General features: G+C 34.4%; 1 protein-coding gene across 11 annotated transcripts in view; it reads right to left on the reverse strand.

Moving 5' to 3' along the window:
* The window catches only part of Pdlim5 (PDZ and LIM domain 5), a 595,024-nt gene that overhangs the window by 67,211 nt on the left and 508,538 nt on the right, over nucleotides 1-19,275 (reverse strand). For 5 of the 11 annotated variants that reach the window (XM_076864855.2, XM_076864850.2, XM_076864848.2 and 2 more), the window contains 3 exons: nucleotides 18,498-18,515; nucleotides 18,105-18,277; nucleotides 17,751-17,787 (listed from right to left, as the gene is read on the reverse strand). In XM_076864855.2, coding sequence (XP_076720970.1) covers nucleotides 17,751-17,787; nucleotide 18,105 — 38 coding nt within the window. In that variant the 5' untranslated portion in view covers nucleotides 18,106-18,277; nucleotides 18,498-18,515. Of the gene's footprint in view, nucleotides 1-16,077; nucleotides 17,204-17,750; nucleotides 17,788-18,104; nucleotides 18,278-18,497; nucleotides 18,516-19,275 lie in introns of those variants that run through there. The other 6 variants (XM_076864854.1, XM_076864852.1, XM_076864853.1 and 3 more) reach the window with 3 other exon arrangements.

Genomic DNA, 19,275 nt, shown 5'->3' on the forward strand with positions numbered 1-19,275 from the left:
CTCCAGGACCAAATGAGTGGAATTCTTTCTATTCCCCAGTCCTAACAATTGTTAAATTATAACATCCTTATGCTATGTACTCCATTCTTCCCTTATTCTCAAGTGTCTTGCTATTGTTTGGATCTGGGACGACCCCCAAAGTCTAGTTGAAAGCATGGTCCCCAATGCAGCAAGGTTCAGAGGCAGGGCTTTCAGGCAATGATTGGATCATAAGGGCTCTCACCATCAAATGGGTCAATCCACTGACAGCTGAATAGACTACTGAGAGGTGGGATCTAGGCTGGAGGAAGTAGGTCACTGGAGGCATGCTCTAGAAGCATTTATCTTCTCCCCAGCCTCTCTTACTCTCTTTCTGCTTCCTGGCTGCCATGAGTTGGGGATTTTTCCTCTGTCATGCCCTCACACATATTCTGCCATGTTCTATCTCACCTTAGGCACAAATCAATGGAGCTGGCTGAACATGGACTGAATCCTCTGAAACTGTGAGCCAAAATAATTTTTTCCTTCTCTAAACTGTTCTTTTCAGGTATTTTGGTCACTGTGACATAAAGCTGTCTAACACATGCCTCAAGTGACCTCTCTCTCCAGCACTGGATGTTCCATATCCTCATCCCAAAATGCTACAGTTTCTCTTAAAACAACAATAAACTACCTTTGTTTTCTATTTGCCTATTCCCCTGAATATAAACTGAAATAATAGTACACTAACCCACCCGTCACACTTCAACCACCTCAACTACCTCATGCCCCCCAAAACTCCACATAACCATATTCTTGTACAGGTCACTAATGGCCTCTTTGTAGCTAAATATGATTAACAATTTGTTTTTGTCGTTTTTTTTTTTATTGTAGTAAAAACCACATGACACAAAATTTGCTATGTTAACCATTTTAAGTGTACAGTTCAGGAGTATTAAATATGTTCACATTATTGTGAAAGAGAACTCTAAAACATTTTTGTTGTGCAATTCTGAAACACCATACCCATTAAACAACAAATTCCTTTTACCTTCCTACCCTGGAACTATCCAGTAATTACAATGGAACCATCCAGTATCTGTCTTTTTGTGTGCGTTCCTCACGTTGCTGTCTCAGTACCTGACCTAAATGATGGCTCCTTTTATTTTTGTCTTCTGTGCCATGATCTATACACTTGCCTTTTTAATCAATAAGTTGCTAGCTATTCTTTATTCTCAGAGTTTTCTGTCCTTGACCTGCTTTCTCTGTATTCTGCTATCACTGGTAGCAAACAATTGTATTCTTTAATAGCCTTAAACATTGTTTATTTACTAGTGTCCCAGGTTTATAACTCTAGCTTACCTCTCTCCTACAAGCAGCACCCATATTTTGGATTTCCTTCTTTAATTATTTTATTAGCTGTCTTAGAGCATATAAGTGAATGATTTTCTCAAAAAACTTCTAAGACCTTTCCTGAAATACAGTCTTTCAATTGACATATTTACTGTAACTAAAAACCGGTAAGAAACCTTTTAATTCTAATACCATTTTCTCCCCCTAAAGTTATTCATCATCATGTCCCAATCATTCCACCTCAAAATTTTAATTCAAATCCATCTGTCTGTTCCAAATCATTGCCACCACTCTCTCTCATCTAGACTATTCAAAGCACTCACTTATACCTGTGTTTTAATAATTGTCTATCTGGTCTCTTGCTTTCCCTCTTGCCAAATCCTGCCCCATCCAGCTTCTGTACTATCTGGTATGGCTTAGTGTAGCCATAGTGCCTTAAGAAAAAAGAAAAGTATACTTTACCATATCACTCTTTTCATTAAAACCTTGAAATAGATTCATACTATAGTTAAGATAATATCCAAAATCCTTAACAGGCTATATAAATCCCAAATACCAGAATGACTTGAAGATCTACTTCTCAAGTATCTTTCTATATCAATCTTCCCTTTATTCACTAAACTCCATTCATGTAGATCAATTTTTCAATGTTCTAAACAAAGTTTTTTCATAATTCAGTATCTTATTCACTAGTAATGATTGTATTAATTTTATTTTAGTGTTTAACTTATATATAGAAATTGTATGTGAATAATGAAAGATAATATTTTTCTATCATTCAGTATGTAGAAGGCACATATAATCCTTCCCATAAACTCATAATGTAGGTACTAGAATTGTCCCCAGTAATTTGCTAAAGTGATTACTTCAGTGTATGGTAGAGCCAATAAACTGGTAACCATGGTAAGAATATATTCAGTAGATTGGAGAAAATAGAAACTAGGTTGCAGAATATGAAAGATTTTTATCAGTAATAAAATTTCTATACCTTAATTTGCCTCAAATGGATTTTAATGGAATTATATTCTATCCCCACATGACAAGTTTTTAATAAAAGGAAAAAATACACAAACCTTAAAATATGTATTTTATAGCAGATAAAGAAGGGAACAAGAATAAATTGTCCTCAGTATTTTCACTCTTCCATAAAGCAAACTTTCACACAGAAATATTGCTAAAGAAGAAACTAAAAATATATCAGGGTCATAGCTGAAGTCTGTTCTTTCGGGGTTCAGTGACACAGGAGAGCTATTTACTTTAGCCAAGCAAATTGCCAGTCATCTCAAAAAATGAGTATCTTCTACAAGCTTCCTCATAATAAATATGGTGAGTGTGTTCACTCATAACTATGATCTTCCTTCTGGAAAATAAAATCTACTAAAACTTAGGTGTAAAGTTCTGGCACTCTAAACTACAGCTGAATTTATTTATTAACTGATTTCAATGACTTCTGTGCTTTGCTTTTGAGGTGCAAGGAGATTATGAGTTAGGGGCTAAAAGAGGGGTATGAAGTAAGTTAGCTGACATGAAAAAATACCACCCAAATTAGGTTTACTTTGTGAAAGAAAAAGAAAAAAGATTCAATGAATTGGTGTTTTCTTTTTCTTTTTTTTGGCAGTGCAGAGATTGAATCCAGGTCCTCCAGCATAATAGGTACATGACCTACTATTGAGCTAATAGTCCTAGCCCCCCAAATAATTTTCCTATGAGCTTCCCACTAACCAAAGCAAAGACAGGAAGCCAAAATTGGATATTGCTGAATTGCTGAATATTCAATTTGTTACTACATACTAAAGTCTGTGTCCCTCCAAAACTTGTATGTTGAAGTTCTAAACCCTTATGTGACAGTATTAGGAAGTGGGTGATTACATCATGTGGACAGAGTTCTCATGAATGGGATTAGAGCTTTTTATTTTGGAGTACGTGGGACACAACCGAGGGTCTCAAGCATGCTCAGTAGCTGCTGTACCACTGAGCTACATCCCCAGATTAGTTCTCTTAAAAAAGACACCTCAGAGAGCTCTTTGCCCCCTTACCCTTATGCACTCCTGGGAAGACAATGACAATTTATGAACCACAAAGGATCCTTAACCATCACTGAATCTACCATAGTCTTGATCTTGGACTTCCCTGCCTCCAAACTGTGAAAGACAAAAGTTTAGTCTTTAAACCATTCAGCCTATGGTATTTTTGTTATGACAGCCTGAACTAAGATATTTGTATTATGGGAAGAGTTTTCTCTTTTTTGATATATTCCATTTTCTCCTATCTTAACTCTTACATATTTCTGAGGTATTACCTAAAGGAGTTACTGTTAGAGTCTGTAAACAAGTCTGGATGGCGCCTGGCAAAATGCCAGAGGGAGTGGTTTGTAAAGTAACAAAAGCAAGCCATTAAGTGTGGAGATTCCTGATTGGTTGACTGCTGTATCTAGTTTATGCTAATTAAGATAAGCTGTGCAAAATGTATAAATACCTCTGTTATCCTACAATAAACGGCTTCCATTCCTGCTGCATCAACGTACACAAGTTATTCGTCACCCCCGGTTATTCTGCCCAGCCAGCCGGGCTGTGGCAAGTTACCATTATTAAGCATCCAGTCTTAATATTTTGTGAATTCTAGAGTTACCTATATTACTCCTTCATCTCCACAGAGACAATGTTCTATGTGTTAGAAAGATAAGGGCAGGTAAAGATTTTAAACTGTATGTATAATAATATAATATGAAGATTTTAATGTAGAATAGCAACTTAAAACTCACTTGGAACAACCCCTGTAGTAACTTTGGGGCACTTATTTACCACTAACCTTAGCTCCTTTCACTCTGTTACCAGGTTCTTCATGTGATCACTCCTATCAGCATTTTCAGAGATTTCTACTTGCTAAAAATAGCTTATTTCATATGAGTCAAAAAATTTGCTATTTTGTAGTTTTAACATACTATTATAAAAAGAATTTATGTAACATTCATGATAAAAAGGATAAATGATGCATAATTCTATTTAATAGTGTTGTATCAATTTTGAAAATATAAGTGAATTTGTCTGCCTCACATTCAATAGCCCACCTACTATGAATCCATGAAAAGGCCATGTCTTACAAGAAACAGAAATCTAAAGTCAGGATTCTGTTCTTACTGCTGGTATTAACTGCTGAAATTTTGGGTCTCATCAGCTTAAATTCTTTGCACAACAGAAGGAAGGGACTAGGTGGTTTCTCCTTAACAAACCTTTGGATCTTACTAAGAATAATTGATAAAATAAAATTAAAAAAAAAAAGAATCCAAGTCTTTTGAGAAAGTTACCACAATACCTTACCAGTGTCCTGCCAACTTTAGAGTACAATACTTTCTAGATAAACTTTGTCCTAAATGCTCCCATTCAATCATTCATGGCATTCATTCATTCATTCATTCAACAACAAAAATGTGTCTGAATTCCCACATTATGCCAGGCATCCTCACACCTTCTAGGCCCACTTTAAATTCCTCCCCTCATAGAGTTTGCATTTTAGTGCTCACCTTCCTGTAACAAACCTTAAAGATGAATCCTGTTCTGCTTCCCATCTCTGTTTACCTGCCACAACCACATGTGCCAATCCTTTGGATTAACCATCATCTCCTAGACTCTTTCTTTACTACTTTGTGCGTCTTCTAATCCAATCAATTTCTCACCCCTCTAACCCTCTATCATTCTACTATACTTTTTCTTTTTCTTTTTTTGGGGTACCAGGGATTGAACTCAGAGGCACTTAACCAGTGAGCCACATCCCCAGCACCATGCCCCCATTTTGTATTTTATTTAGAAACAGGGTCTCACTGAGTTGCTTAGTGCCTTGCTGTTGCTGAGGCTGGCTTTGAACTCACAATCCTTCTGCTTCAGCCTCCCCAGCCTCTAGGATTATAGGCATCCACTGCACTCTGCCACTTTTTATTCTTCTTCACCTTCTCTGTAGTCTTTTCAATAGAGGTTGACTTTTCTTTCATATTCCACTTTCTTATGGAGATGGAACAAGTATCCCCTTCATTATTTTTTTAATACTATCAGCCACCTTCCATCCTCCAAAATCCTAAGTCCTTACAGGCTAATGCAATCTCTCTATAGTACCCACCAATGACCCACCTCACTGTCTTGTCTCTGTCTCATGCAGTTTGCTTTAGCACCTGCCTTCCTCTTTACCTCATTCCTACAATCTTTCTTGATGACTTCAATGTCATCATGTTAAATCATCAAGTAACCTACCAAATTCTTCGATTTCTTCACTTTGATGATATTATTTCCCTGAAGGATAAGTCTTAGGTCTGGACCATTTCAGCCATGTACTCTCTAATTCATAACCTTCACTTTTTCATAAATAAGTACAATACATCTGAAATCTAGATCTTAAATACCCTTCTTAGTCTTTTCCTCATTTACTTCTCTACCTCTTTATTTTATTAGCTTCTTTACTGAACTGAACTGACCCTTACCAAGTGAATCAATTCTTATCAAATTCAATAACTTATCAAATTTCCCTTCTTCATCATCCCCCAATATTCCTACAATCCTGTCAGTTCTTCTAAAATTCAAATGTATTTAATGGTCTTTATCTTCATCAGTAACTCCATTGCTCAAGACACTGTCATTTTCTTGCCTTAAGTATAGAAATGCTCATTAATGGTCTCCTGCTTCCATTATTTCTCCCTAAAAAATAAATTTCCAAAGTATACACAGAAATCTTTTAGAAACATGTCAGATGCTACTCTGGTAACCATAATCCTGTTTTAGGCTTCTCATTTAATTGGGAGAAAATTCTAAATTGCTTAACACAACCTACAAGACAATAAAGGCTACTTCTTCACTCAATCTTTTATCACTCTCTCTCTCTCTCTCTCTTATATGTCATGCTCCATTCATAAAAGCCATCTTTAAGATCCTTAAGCACACCAAGGTGATGCCTATCTTATGTTCCTGACACTTGCTGCTCCCTCTGTCTGGAGAATTATCTGTCCCATAGCTGCATGACTGACTCCTTCAGATCACTGCAGCTTAAATATCTGCTTTTTCCGTAACTAGTGTTGAATTATCCTCCCTTCATTGCATTCATCATGTTACCCTCTTTTTTTAAATAAAATAAACCAAATAAAACTTATTTTTTCATGCATGTCTTCTAGACCGAGTCCATGATAACACCTTGACTTTGCTGTAAAGTGGCACCTAGAACAGTGAGTGGAACAAAAAGTAAGCAACTGTTGGGTTTAATTATTACATACAATCTACACAGCCAGTCCTGGGTATCTTACACATACTAAAATCTGAGGATGCTCAAGTCTCATATAAAATGCAATATTATTTGCACAAAACTTATTCACACCTTCCCATGTATTTCAAGTCATCTCTAGATTCTTTATAATACCTAATACAATATAAATGCTATGTAAATAGTTGTTATGCTATATTGTTTGTGGAATAATGAGAAAAGAAAAGTTTGTACATACACTATACAGATGACTTTTTAAAAAAAGATCTTTGGTTGGTGGAATCTCTCAATGAGAAACCCACAGATATAGAAGGGCCAACCCAACTAAACATGAGCAAGGACCACTGATAAACTATGCAGTCTGAAACTAAGAAAAAATGTTTGGGGAAAGATGACTATGGGTTTAGGTTAAGGAACCAGCTCATAATGTCAGCTAATATCAATTATTCACCTAAATGCCTCTGCTAACCTTACCTTTTCTTCCCCACTTATTGCAGAAGAACAAAATGTTTTGAGCCAAACTATACATAATTATACTAAATTTCTTTTTTTTCACTAAATTTGGTCCATTTTCTTACACTCTCAACATATTTTTGAAGGATGATTTGGTTATAGTGCACGTATTGTATATCTTCTTGCCTCATTCTGCAAATTTAGGCAGTAGGTTATGGTGGTATGTATCCAAGTCACTAATTGACCTTTCAAATAATATTCTTTGGTTAAACTCTTTTGACTTATTAAGAATCTAAAAACTTTATAATCATTGACCTCATTTCATTATAAGTTGAATGTAATCAGCTTCTTGAGAACGTAATTCTGGGTCTTGGCAATTCTGCCTTTTCTCAGTACTCACTAGCCGTGTTTTTAAGAATACCTTCTAGATTTTTTTTTTTTTTCAAGTGACCGCAAGTTCAAACTAGTTTATGGTTTAGAAATTAACCTGTTTCCTCTTTTGAAAAGCAGTACTATATTTGCCTCTTCACATTCATTTTCTTTCCCATTCTCTAAGGTTAAAGAAGAAAAAAAACCCCATAGTGTTACTTAGTGAATCTCATTTGTAATTATTCTAAGTATTCTGGATTATAAATCATTGAATAAAAGAACTATTTAGAATTACTTTCTATCAGGACATCAATTCCCTCCAGATGCAAAACAACCAAAAATGTTTCAGTATTTGCATCTTGAATTTGGATTATTTTGATTGTGTCTTTCAAAAAAGACCATTGATTTCACCATCACCATTAATAACATCACTTCTGTTTTTTACTTTATTTCCTAAATTAATGTTGTCTTGGTTGTTTAATATTTCATACTTGAAGAATTTTTCTTTTGGTGGTGGATGGACATTTTCTCAACATCATGTGGTGCTGTTCCAACATCCCTGCTAAGGGCTTCACTTATTTTAACAAATATTTGATACCATTGATATACTCTAAGGATAAGTCTGAATCCACCAAGTTTGTTTAAAAGTGTTGGATCTCTGTATTAAAACCTCAAATTCACCCACTGTCTAACCAATGATGATATACAACTTCCTAGATCCACTCAAGTTGTTCAGAAATTCATGTTCAAAATTTTCGTATTTTGAATTATCTGATTATTGATATAAAGAATGAGTGTGTAACACTAAATCAGAAATTCCACAGTATTATCCTAGTTCTAACATATCCTCTTCAAATAAGTGAATTCACACTTTTCAACAGTAATTAAGTAAGTATGTCAACGAAAGTACTATTCTCAGGAAAAACTGAAGTGTAATAAGTACTTACGTTCAATAGATGGCGATATTTATATTGCAGTCACCAACCCATAAAAACTTGAATAAAATAGTACAATCCAGAAAATGAAGGCAGATCAAATACAGATGTGCCATATTTTGCAACTGAAAAAAATTACTTGATTTTATATTCATTTTTCTTTAACCTATGATATTATTTCTAGGTTGGCCAACATATTTTGTGGAAATGTCTACGATGGTATCAGCTAAGAGATTCTCTGGGGCTATATATATATATTTTAAAAATATTTATTGTTTAGTTTTCGGCAGACACATCTTTATTTGTACATGGTGCTGAGGATTGAACCCAGTGCCGCACACATGCCAGGCGAGCGCGCTACCACTTGAGCCACATCCCCAGCCCTATATTTAAAAAAATTTTTTTTTTTTTTTTAATTAGGCTAGGGGCTGGGACTGTAACTCAGTGGTAAAGCGCTTGCCTTGCATGTGTAAGGCACTCAGTTTGATCCTAAGCACCACATAAAAATAAAGATATTGTGTGTCCATCTACATTTTTTTTTTTAATTAGGCTATGCTGTGGAAATGTTAGTACCCTATCTTTTGGGAGCAAGTGTGATAGTTAATTCTCACCTCATAAAAATATTTGCAAATATAAGACCAGGGAATGGTTCCCACTTTTCTTGTAGAGCATATGAAGAATAGTAATTTTGGGAAATAACTATCTATGCAACTGACATATGTCTTAGTAAGGATATTTAAAAGTGACTTAAGATGTTTGTGAAACACAACAATAATGAAGACAGAGAATCAGGCAGCAAATTGTGTTTCTTCATCTACCTCTAAGGAGAGATAAAAAGGGTCATAAATATCTATGAACAACTGAAATTTTATAAAACTCATAAATCAGTATGCTTGGAAATATTTATGTAATTTCTCCTTTCTCAATTGCCAATGAATATACAAAGCTCATAGGTTTTGGTTTAAGAAGTAACTTGAGATTTATTCTTAGAATGCCAAAATTCCATTCTGATGCCCATCAGCTAGAAACCATGTAGACATTATTTAGTGCTATTGGACAGCTTATAAGAGTGTATTTCTGCTAGGTGTGGTGGCACACCACAGCAGCTTGGGAGGCTGAGACAGGAGGATTGTGAGCCAGACTCAGAGAGTGAAGTGCTAAGCCACTCAATGAGACCCTGTCTCTAAATAAAATACAAAATAAGGCTGGGAATGTGGCACAGTGGCCAAGTGCTCCTGAGTTAAATCCCTAGTATCCCCCTCCCAAAAAAGAGTGTATTTCCCTTCCATAACTGTTTTGAATTTTTGCAATGTAACTAACTGGTGGCCTGAGTTTGAATTGATTTTCTACCAAAGAAAAAGCAGTCAGTCTTTCCTTAGCATTTTAATTCTTTGAAAACTGGGAAGTCAGATCATGTATTACTGTTTTTAGTATAATACATGTAAAATTAGAATCTACTATTCCTTAGCAAAGGAGATAAAAGAAAGGCTGATAGAAGTATGTTCTGATCACAATAATTTTTTAAATGAAGTTTTGCTAAACTAAAATGCTACTCTATAATTGATATAGATCACTTAAATATTAAAAAAATTAAACTGCATATTAGATTAATACTTCCATAGAGAAGAAACTGAAAAGTGAGATCAAGAAAAAATTATTTAATTAAAATTATTGTACTGTTTGATAAAATGATATTTTTAAAGTATACCCATGTTATTGTTTTTGTTTTTTTGAGAGAGAGAGAGAGAGAGAAATTTTTTTTTAAATATTTATTTTTTAGTTTTCAGCAGACACAACATCTTTATTTGTATGTGGTGCTGAGGATCGAACCCAGGCCGCATGCATGCCAGGCGAGCGCGCTACTGCTTGAGCCACATCCCCAGCCTAGTATACCCATGTTTTTTAAGATAATTTTTTTTAATGAGAGAGCTAAAGAGAGAGAGAGAATTTTTAATATTTATTTTTCAGTTTTCGGTGGACACAACATCTTTATTTTATTTTACGTGGTGCTGAGGATCGAACCCAGCGCCCGGCGCATGTCAGGCAAGTGCGTTACCACTTGAGCCACATCCCCACCCCCAAGATAATTATTTTTAAGTGAAATTTTCTATGGTCTCCCAAATGACTCTGTTCTGATAGTAAACTTATTAATTAATATCACTATTTCTATTATTAATATATTAATAATAAGATGGCTATTGCCTTATTCATTTATTTGTATTTGCAGTGCCAGGGATGCATACTAACAATGAGTTGCATCCCCCAACAGCTCTGTGGCTTCTTTTAAATGTTGTAGAATAGATTCTTGACTTTAAACATTTGCTTATTTAAGACAAAGCTATTTCTGTTGTTTTGTTTTCCAATTAGAGCATTAACTAAGCATCTCATATTCCTTTTTCTACGATTAGTTATGTTCTCCTCCCAGGAGTCTCCATGTATTTATTTCATGCTAAAACACTCCAAAAATCCAAAGACGGAGGATTAAGAAATAAATGTCCATTTAATGAATAAAAAACTTTCCACAGCTTTTTAATAAATAGATAATTCCAGGGAGAAAGTGTTAACTTTTGGCAGTCAGGTTATCCAAAGCACTATAATTCTTATTTCAGCAACTTAGATATAGTATAACATTTCAACATAGATATTAATACCTTGACACTTTAATAAAAATTTGACATAATATTGAATCTGCAATTAAAATATTGTATACCATGCTGTAAGTAATTTTTTCTTAAGTATTCAACAAGTAGAGAACTGAAGAAATATGCAATTACATACTGTCAGAACTGTTAGTACCAAACATGGCAGGGAATACTAAAATGCTTGTATTTAAAGGACTTATATTCTAGCTGGAGACAGAGGACATGGAGACAAATACCTATCTAAAGTAGAAAAGAAAGTGCCACAAGAAAGTTAACAACAATGCTTTCTATTGGGTCCAAGGCAGTGGTTCTACTTAAGAACAATATTTTCTTAAATGTTAATCTGTCAAATAAGTTTAAGTATGTCATGGTCTGAATTGAGTCATCTCCCCCCTACCCGCCCAATTAATTTAATCTTCAGTGTGAACAAATTTGGATATAGGTCCCTTGGGGTGGCAATTAAGGTTAAATGAGATCATAATGGTGGAACCCGAATTCGTGTGACCGTGTCCCTAAAAGATAAAAAGAGAATTAATCTGTCTACATATCCTTACCTGCCACTTGTTTTATACTATCCTTTTCTGTGAACTCATCCAGAGGAAAGGCCATGTGAGCGCACAGTGAGAAAATGACCATGTCCAAACCAGGAAGAGAGGCTTCACTACAAACTAACCCTGCTGGTACCTTGATCTGGGACTTCCAGCCTTCTGAGCTATTAGAAAATTAATTTCTACTATTTAAACTACCCAATCTGTGACAGAGCTGCATTACACAGTGTATTTCTAATTTAAGAATAGACTGACAGAGATGAATCCTGCAATCCTAACACCTACCTTCAAGAGAAATCATTTCATTGTATATACAGACCTTTACTTACACAGTTATAGTTGCAGCCAGGAAGAAATACAATGCTTATCAATCGTTCCAATTTACATAATAGGAAGACTCTTGTCTTTGAAAAACTTATACTCTAGTAGGAAAGTTAGGATACATCTATCCATAATATAAATTAGAAAAGAGGTGTCAAAAGAGAGTAAGTTAGTTCAGAAGTAAGATTATTTGTCCTTTGGTTGTGGAGAGGGTGTATGGTAGGTAAGCATGTGTGGCTAAAGTTGTGATGTGAGAATGATTAAAAAAAAAAAAAAAAAGCAAAACAACAACAACAAAAAACACCTTGAGAGAGATGGCATTTTTACTCAGCCCATTATTCTCAGTAGTACAACACTGGAATTTGGTGCTGGATGATTTCTTTTGATGAGGGCTATTTATTTAGCACTCTAGCAGCCCCCTCCTGTCTTTGTGGTATCTGCATATTACCAAAACAATTCCAAAGGCTACTCAGCAGCAGCATCTCCCCCAAGAGAGAACTGGGGAACACTTATAAAAATGTAAAATTGGAAAAAAGCAGATTGTGGGCTGGGTTTGTGGCTCCGTGGTAGAGCACTTGCCTAGAACATTCGAGGCCCTGGGTTTGATCCTCAGCACCACATAAAAATTAATTAATTAATTAAAGGTATTGTGTCCAACTACAACCAAAAAGTAAATATTAAAAAACCCAGCAGATTGTTCATGTGACTGATTAAAGACCTAACAGATATAATTCTAAAATGCTACATATAGAAAATTAAAATTTGCACATGCAAATTATAATAATATTTTCAACACTGCTTTCCTATTTTAAGTGTTCATTATATTTATTCAGTTCTCATTTTCATTTTGAAGCTTTTTATTTCCTTGCTTCATTGATACAGCTCAATGAGTATATTTGATTTCTAAATACCTTTACTTATTTATTACTCCTACGTGGGTAGTCTCTGAAGCTATCAACAAACACTCTACTTAAGACAAAAAAAAAAAAAAAAAGCAAAGGCATCTTCTTCCTGACTTTCAGGCATCTCAATAGATCTTTTACTTTATAGACTCCCTTAAATTATATGATTGTGATCTGGGTTGAAGATTTAGGAGAAGGGATAAGAAGTGGCAAAGAGGGGCTGGGGTTATGGCTCAGCGTAGAGTGCTTGCCTCACACATGCAAGGCCTTGGGTTCAATCCTCAGCACCACATAAAGATAAATAAATAAAGGTATTGTGCCCAACTGCAACTACCAAAAAATCAATCAATCAATCCATCAATCAATCAATCAATCAATAAAGGAAGAAGTTGCAAGGATACTGGAAATGATGAGATAAATAAAAAGGAATCTATGCAACTGAGGACCAAATTGGGATTCAAAGGATTATGATTCTCTTGCAGAAAAGGACCTTCAAAGAGCAGACTTCACAGCAGAGTTTAGCATGGAGGGTGTTCATTAGGAAGTGCCTCTAGGATTAGGATCTGTGAAAGGGGTCCGGTAGCAGAAATGGGCAGAAGTTGAGCTACCACTGAGAACTTAGGACAGCTTCAGCTGACCCTATAGCACCTCTGGAGCTAAGAGGAGTCCTCCCAAGTTGTCGCTAAATAGGGTGAAATGGCAAGGCTCTTCACCTTTCCTTCCTAGCACCTAAGATCAATGAGTTCACTGAACATGGACAGCTGAGGCGATGGTGAAGGGGCTACAGGAAGGCTGCCTGCGTTGTCCACTCAAGTTATGTTATCAGTGGGCACAGTGTCCAATGCAGATTATAACTTCATATTTTAAAGAAATGGAAACTCAGGAGCAGAAAGTAATCAGTCACAAATTTGAACTTAACACCCTCAATTATTTATCATTTCCTGTTTCTCACTATTTCTAACAACAACATCAAAAAGCCTATTTTGGAAGAATGATCAGGAACTATTACTTAGCTTAAGGAATTTCCTTCAATAGGAGAAACAAAAGGAATCAGTCCAAATAATTCTTGCTAGTTTTTTATAGAGAGGACTAAAATGTCAAATTCATCACCAAATTACGAAGAGTATATGAAATAGCAAAATCTCAGATGTCCAGGTTTCATTTTTGTGTGGCTTTATACATGCTTACAGGACACTGTGTTTCTGTACCCTACTAAGGTTACCAACATGTAGTACCTTTATGCCTTCTCTTTTTAGGTCTTCACTGGATCTCAATAGAGTATCAGAAATCAGAAATCAGGGTTGGCACTAACTAGGTGTGCACTTCATTCAGCAAACTGACAAACCTCCTTGACTCTTCATTTTTCTAATTCTACTTGAAAGTAGTGAGAAATGACAGGATAATTTCCTACTTGAAATGCTGTAACAGTAATGGAAATATGCTATTTTCCCATATTCTTAAGAACTATAGTTTTATGTCATGCTTCCCTCCTGAATGTTTCAGCTACACTGACTTTCTGATCTGAGTACTTGCCACAGTACTTTCCACACTGTTTCCTCAGCCTGGAACACCATCCTCAAAAATCATCATTCAGCTGGCTTCTCCTCTCCAAAGAGTCATCTCCTCCGATCTCCACATAATCTAAAGTAATCCTGCCCTGCCTAAGACAAATTTCTTTCTCATTAGCCAATTTTATTACCTTGCTAACAAAATTGCCTCTGATCATCTTGTTTTTATATTTAACTGTTATTCACTACTGTATCTGTAGTACATAGACTAGTGTCTAGCATGTAAGTATGTAGTAATTACTTGGAAGAATGAACAGAGACAATAAATGAATATTTATGATTCATGATTTTAAATACACACCAGAATGAAAATAACTAGGGGGAAAACCATATCATTTTGTATTTTTTGAATAATACTGAATAGTAGATGAAACTCCTATTTTGCATCCCAATATCATAACTTCTATTCAACAAACTCTGAGATGTTTATATATGTGAGCCTTCCTAAATGGCATATAATGTACAAAATAAGTGTTTCTGTTTCTACAATTTTTTTTTTTGAGGTGACAAAAAAGACACATTCCATCTTCTGACTGGTAAAACACTGTAAGGAAAAAAATGTTCAAAATTCTTAAAGAGTAACTTCCCAACTTTATATTTAAGAAAAGCTTAGGACAAAATCTGTATAAGAGAGACAAACAAATATAAGTCATAAACTAGGCCATTAGACTTACAATAACATTTTTGTAAGAGGCTTTTATAATTTTTGGCTAGCTTTAAAGCTAAGAATATAAGATGTCCCAAAAGATCCATTGAGCTCAGGAATTTAACTTCTGACAGGTTCAAATGGAATGTCCTTTGTGATCCTGGCTGAAAATTTGTCCTTCTACTCAAATATGAATAATTTCATTAATCTAAGTCCGTTCTTGTGATGATACATTAAAAATTTTAATTATACATGGTATTAAATTCTTATTTTCAATAGCCCCTATTTTGAGTTACATAATTCTATGTATGCTCTCTTGTCTGTATTAGGAAAAAAATTTTTTTTTTATTTACCTAAAACTCTTTTTAGTAGTTCTTTCTATCAATTCTGTAGTTATTTTAGAAACTTGGTTCTTGGTAGAAAATCCCATGTTAACTCTCTCACATTATTTATTTTTATGCTACTTTAATTCAATCTTCTTTCAAACATTATTTTTTGAGATAAGAATTATTAGGTATAGGAAGGCCTAGTCTAAGAAAGTAGATTTTCTTACAGAGGTCAGAGACAGAGTAATAACTGGAAGTGATGTCAGGATCATAAAAGCCCAATTGGGCAAAACTGCTTGGTGTCTGAAGAAGAACTGATGCAATAAAGTAAGACGTCTTATATCTGGATGTATAGTGGAAATGAGCAACAATAAATTCTAGAATTACTTTTTAAATACATTTACCAGGTGAAGTTTTAAAGAGTAACCAATCACTAACTAAAGTTAATGTTAGTTTTTCTGTGTTATTAGGCAATTATCCTACTAGGGTGACATTCAAGCGTAGATATCCTGGAAAAATATAAATGGATCCTTGAATGCAGGCAAGAAGTTTCAGTAATTATTCACAAAGAATAATTTTATGTCATATCATAGTTTAAATGATCATATATGTTATTCACGTATGATGTTAAATAATGTAACAATTCAGGAGAAAACAAAAGTGGGCCTTTGCCATGTTTTACATTTAGTAATGTCACAAAATTACAAACATTTTCCAAAAGAAATATCAAGGTAATTAGTGATTTTACCCCTGTGATATTGTAACAGGTCCTGAACAGCAAGGTTACTAGTCTCAAGGAAACAGAATAAGTACAAAGCTAAGTTAAAGGCAACTTTATTACAATAATTTTCCAAACTTTAAACGCATTTATTACTGCATTTAGATCTACTATATAATACATTATATTACAAGGCAGAAAGCATTTCTCATAGATTTTTAGCTTCCATGTACTGCCCAAAACATTGCTTCCTAAGGATAGCAGCAACACACAATAGTTTACAACACTAAGTAAAATATTTCTCTGAAATCTCAGAATCATTCATATTACAATGTGTTTTATTATTTTCCTCTGATTTAAAAGTGAAGCAAACTATCTTTCTATGTTTTGATAGTTAATATCTAGAAATTTCCTATACCACAAAAATACCCACCAGCTTAGATATATTTTCTTGGTAGAAAACAGGATTTTGAATCTAACCAACCCAAAAGAACACTGTATTTTCCCATTGCAAACAGGTGTAGAATCTTCTTTCCATGTTTAGAAGCCAAATCTTGGCTTCCTCTTCTTCATACAACCCCCCTGAAGAGTGCCTGTTTAAAAGGATACCTAAATCTACAATGGACTCTTATCTAACAAAGTTCTCTCTAATCTTTCCTCCTCCTATTTGTGTACTTAGAATAATGTTCAATCAACTTTGACCATTCCATAATAATGAACTTAAAGTAATCTCAGGAAAAGTAATCACATTTTAAAGGAAGTATTTTCCAAATTAGACAAGGACATTATTTGTTCATATGCCTCTGCTTCAACTAACCAAACAAACCCAACTTATGAAAATAATTCTTTTTTCAAGATTTCTACCATTAGTAACAATAGAAACAGGTGTAAATCCTCTGATTAGATCTAGTGCCTTCATTATTTTCTTTGATTTTACATTTGTGAGCTACCACCTAGCACAAAACATGTTCATCTTCCTTATTTTCATGACAACAGGAAATTGTTAGAAAAGTATAGAAAAGTTTCTATTTTTTTCATCAGGCAAATTTAATACAGATTTTGCTATCAAGTTGAAAAAGAAAAAGTGAATGAAAAGGTATGTGCTGACTGCTTGGGGGGCAAGGCTTATAAATCACTGTACGTTAAGAGCACGTGCTGAAACTTCATGGTGCCAGTCACGTAATTTTGTGTATTTGGGACTAAAGACGTGAAGGGGTATCTTTTCCCTGTGGAAATAAGAGAAAAAAAAAAGAGTGATAGAAGAGTCATAAAAAAGAGAGAGGAAAAGATTCTACACTAATTCCATCATGCAGAAAACATGCCTTATAAAAGCTTAATTTCGCATAGCTTTTTGTTAAATAGCAAAGATTTTAAAGGTAGAGCAGTTTTAGAAATACAGAAATGAATGTATAGAGTCCTCCTGGAAACATCAATTTTTATGCCCAAAATAAAGTGACTGCAAGACAACACATGAGCTCATTCAGAGAGATATATACTGTTAGCAAAGCACTCTCAATTACACTGTTTGGCCCACCTCTTACTTCAGTACTAAAGAGAATATGCCTTAGCCAAAATCCAGACAATATATACTACTTTAAAAGGCTGTTAAGTTGTACATTTAGGTCACACTAAAGGCACCACAGTTAAATGCTTAGCTTCTATTTGCAAAGACAAAATGCCATACCATTCATTACACTTGAAAATTTGAAAAACCAAATTGAGACCATTCATGAAAGAAAAGCATTCAACTTACAAAAAGATAAAGAAACTTACTTTGCCTTCTTTGCATTATCAGCTTCAGATTCTTTCACTGAAATATGAAAATATGCAGTATTACTTTGTCTTTTTTAACTTCAAAATCTCTTAAGCAATTATCTGTGTCAATATCAAATACTCAAGTCTCACTGAGCCACTAAGAAAAATTCTATACCATATTCTATTGAATATTCCTTCTCTTCTCTATGTAACTCTCCCAGACTGACATCTCATTTGCAGTACCCATATTACGTATAACTAATTTAAAAGTACACTGTCCTAGGGTTGTCTTCCAGTAACTGCCAAATTAGTCTAAGTACTATTCTCTGGGACAAAGAAATCATCCTTTAGGATCCCTAAAAGATCACTTACTATGTTCAGTCCCAGTGATCTGGGCAAGGATTCGGAAAGAGCGAGACTGAGTTGTTCCAGTCCTTGGGCGCCAGTCTTCGGTATCCTCAATCAGTCTCTTCTTGCTGGCATCACTATGAGTGGGTATGTGATAAAACTCTGTATTACGCTCCACAATGTGTTTTCTTGGTGGCCTAGGAAAAAGATTTTTTAAAAAATTATTTAAATATTCAATTCTCAATATTCCTTTTATATAGCTTGCTTATGCAAGTACTGTCTCAGTCTCAATTTTTTTTTTTTAAAAAAAGTACCTTTCTAAAATAGGTTTAGCTTTTCTTTAATCAATTAAAAACAATGTACTTAAAAGGTTCATATAAACTAACACTATAAGAATGTATTCAACAGAAACATTACCGTTTAGGTGGGGTTTTCCTTTAATTGACAGAAGAAGGCAGCAGAAGAAAGATTTCCAACATGAAGAAAAGGAAAGGAAAATAATAAGGAAAAAAGGAAACTAGAAATGAAAAGTATAAAGTAGTCAAAATCAAACAATTGAAAATTACTTCTATCATTCATCATATGCCACATAAGACAAAGGTATGAACTATGATTTAACCACAGTTTAATATCAATATGCTGTAGAATGTGTTGGGAGTTACCAAAATTAGATTACCTCTTCACTAAGCCTAGGAACCAAGACTGATTTAGTACAGGCTAAATCAGCAATTTCAAACATAATTTTGAAAAGGGTCAGAAATGATTTTCTTCATTTATGTGTACAAATCTCTTTATCCTGAATAAAACTATTGGGCAGGATCAGTACACTGATGATGATTGTGCAATATTAGAAACCACTGAGATATTTATGAAAAGAAAAGGATTGAAAGCATAGCTCTATCAGTTTTCAGATGAATGATTTTGGACAAATCAGTTTCACTGAATATTAGTGTTTTGCACTGATAAAGCAAGAATATTACATTGTTCTGAGGATTAAAGGTAATAATTTATAAAGGTATAAACTATAGAGTTTGAGAACTCCAGCTTTGCTAAGAACATTCAGTTTTCTATTAGCATAGCATAAACATTAAAGAATTTACAATGTATATTATTTTAATACTTTAAGATCTACAGAATATAATAAACACTCCTCGTTTCTCTTTTCTCAAAATAGGACAAATGCAAACAGTTGGAG

This window comes from Callospermophilus lateralis, chromosome 8, assembly GCF_048772815.1.
Source record: "Callospermophilus lateralis isolate mCalLat2 chromosome 8, mCalLat2.hap1, whole genome shotgun sequence".
In the NCBI taxonomy this organism is placed as follows: Eukaryota; Metazoa; Chordata; class Mammalia; order Rodentia; family Sciuridae; genus Callospermophilus; species Callospermophilus lateralis.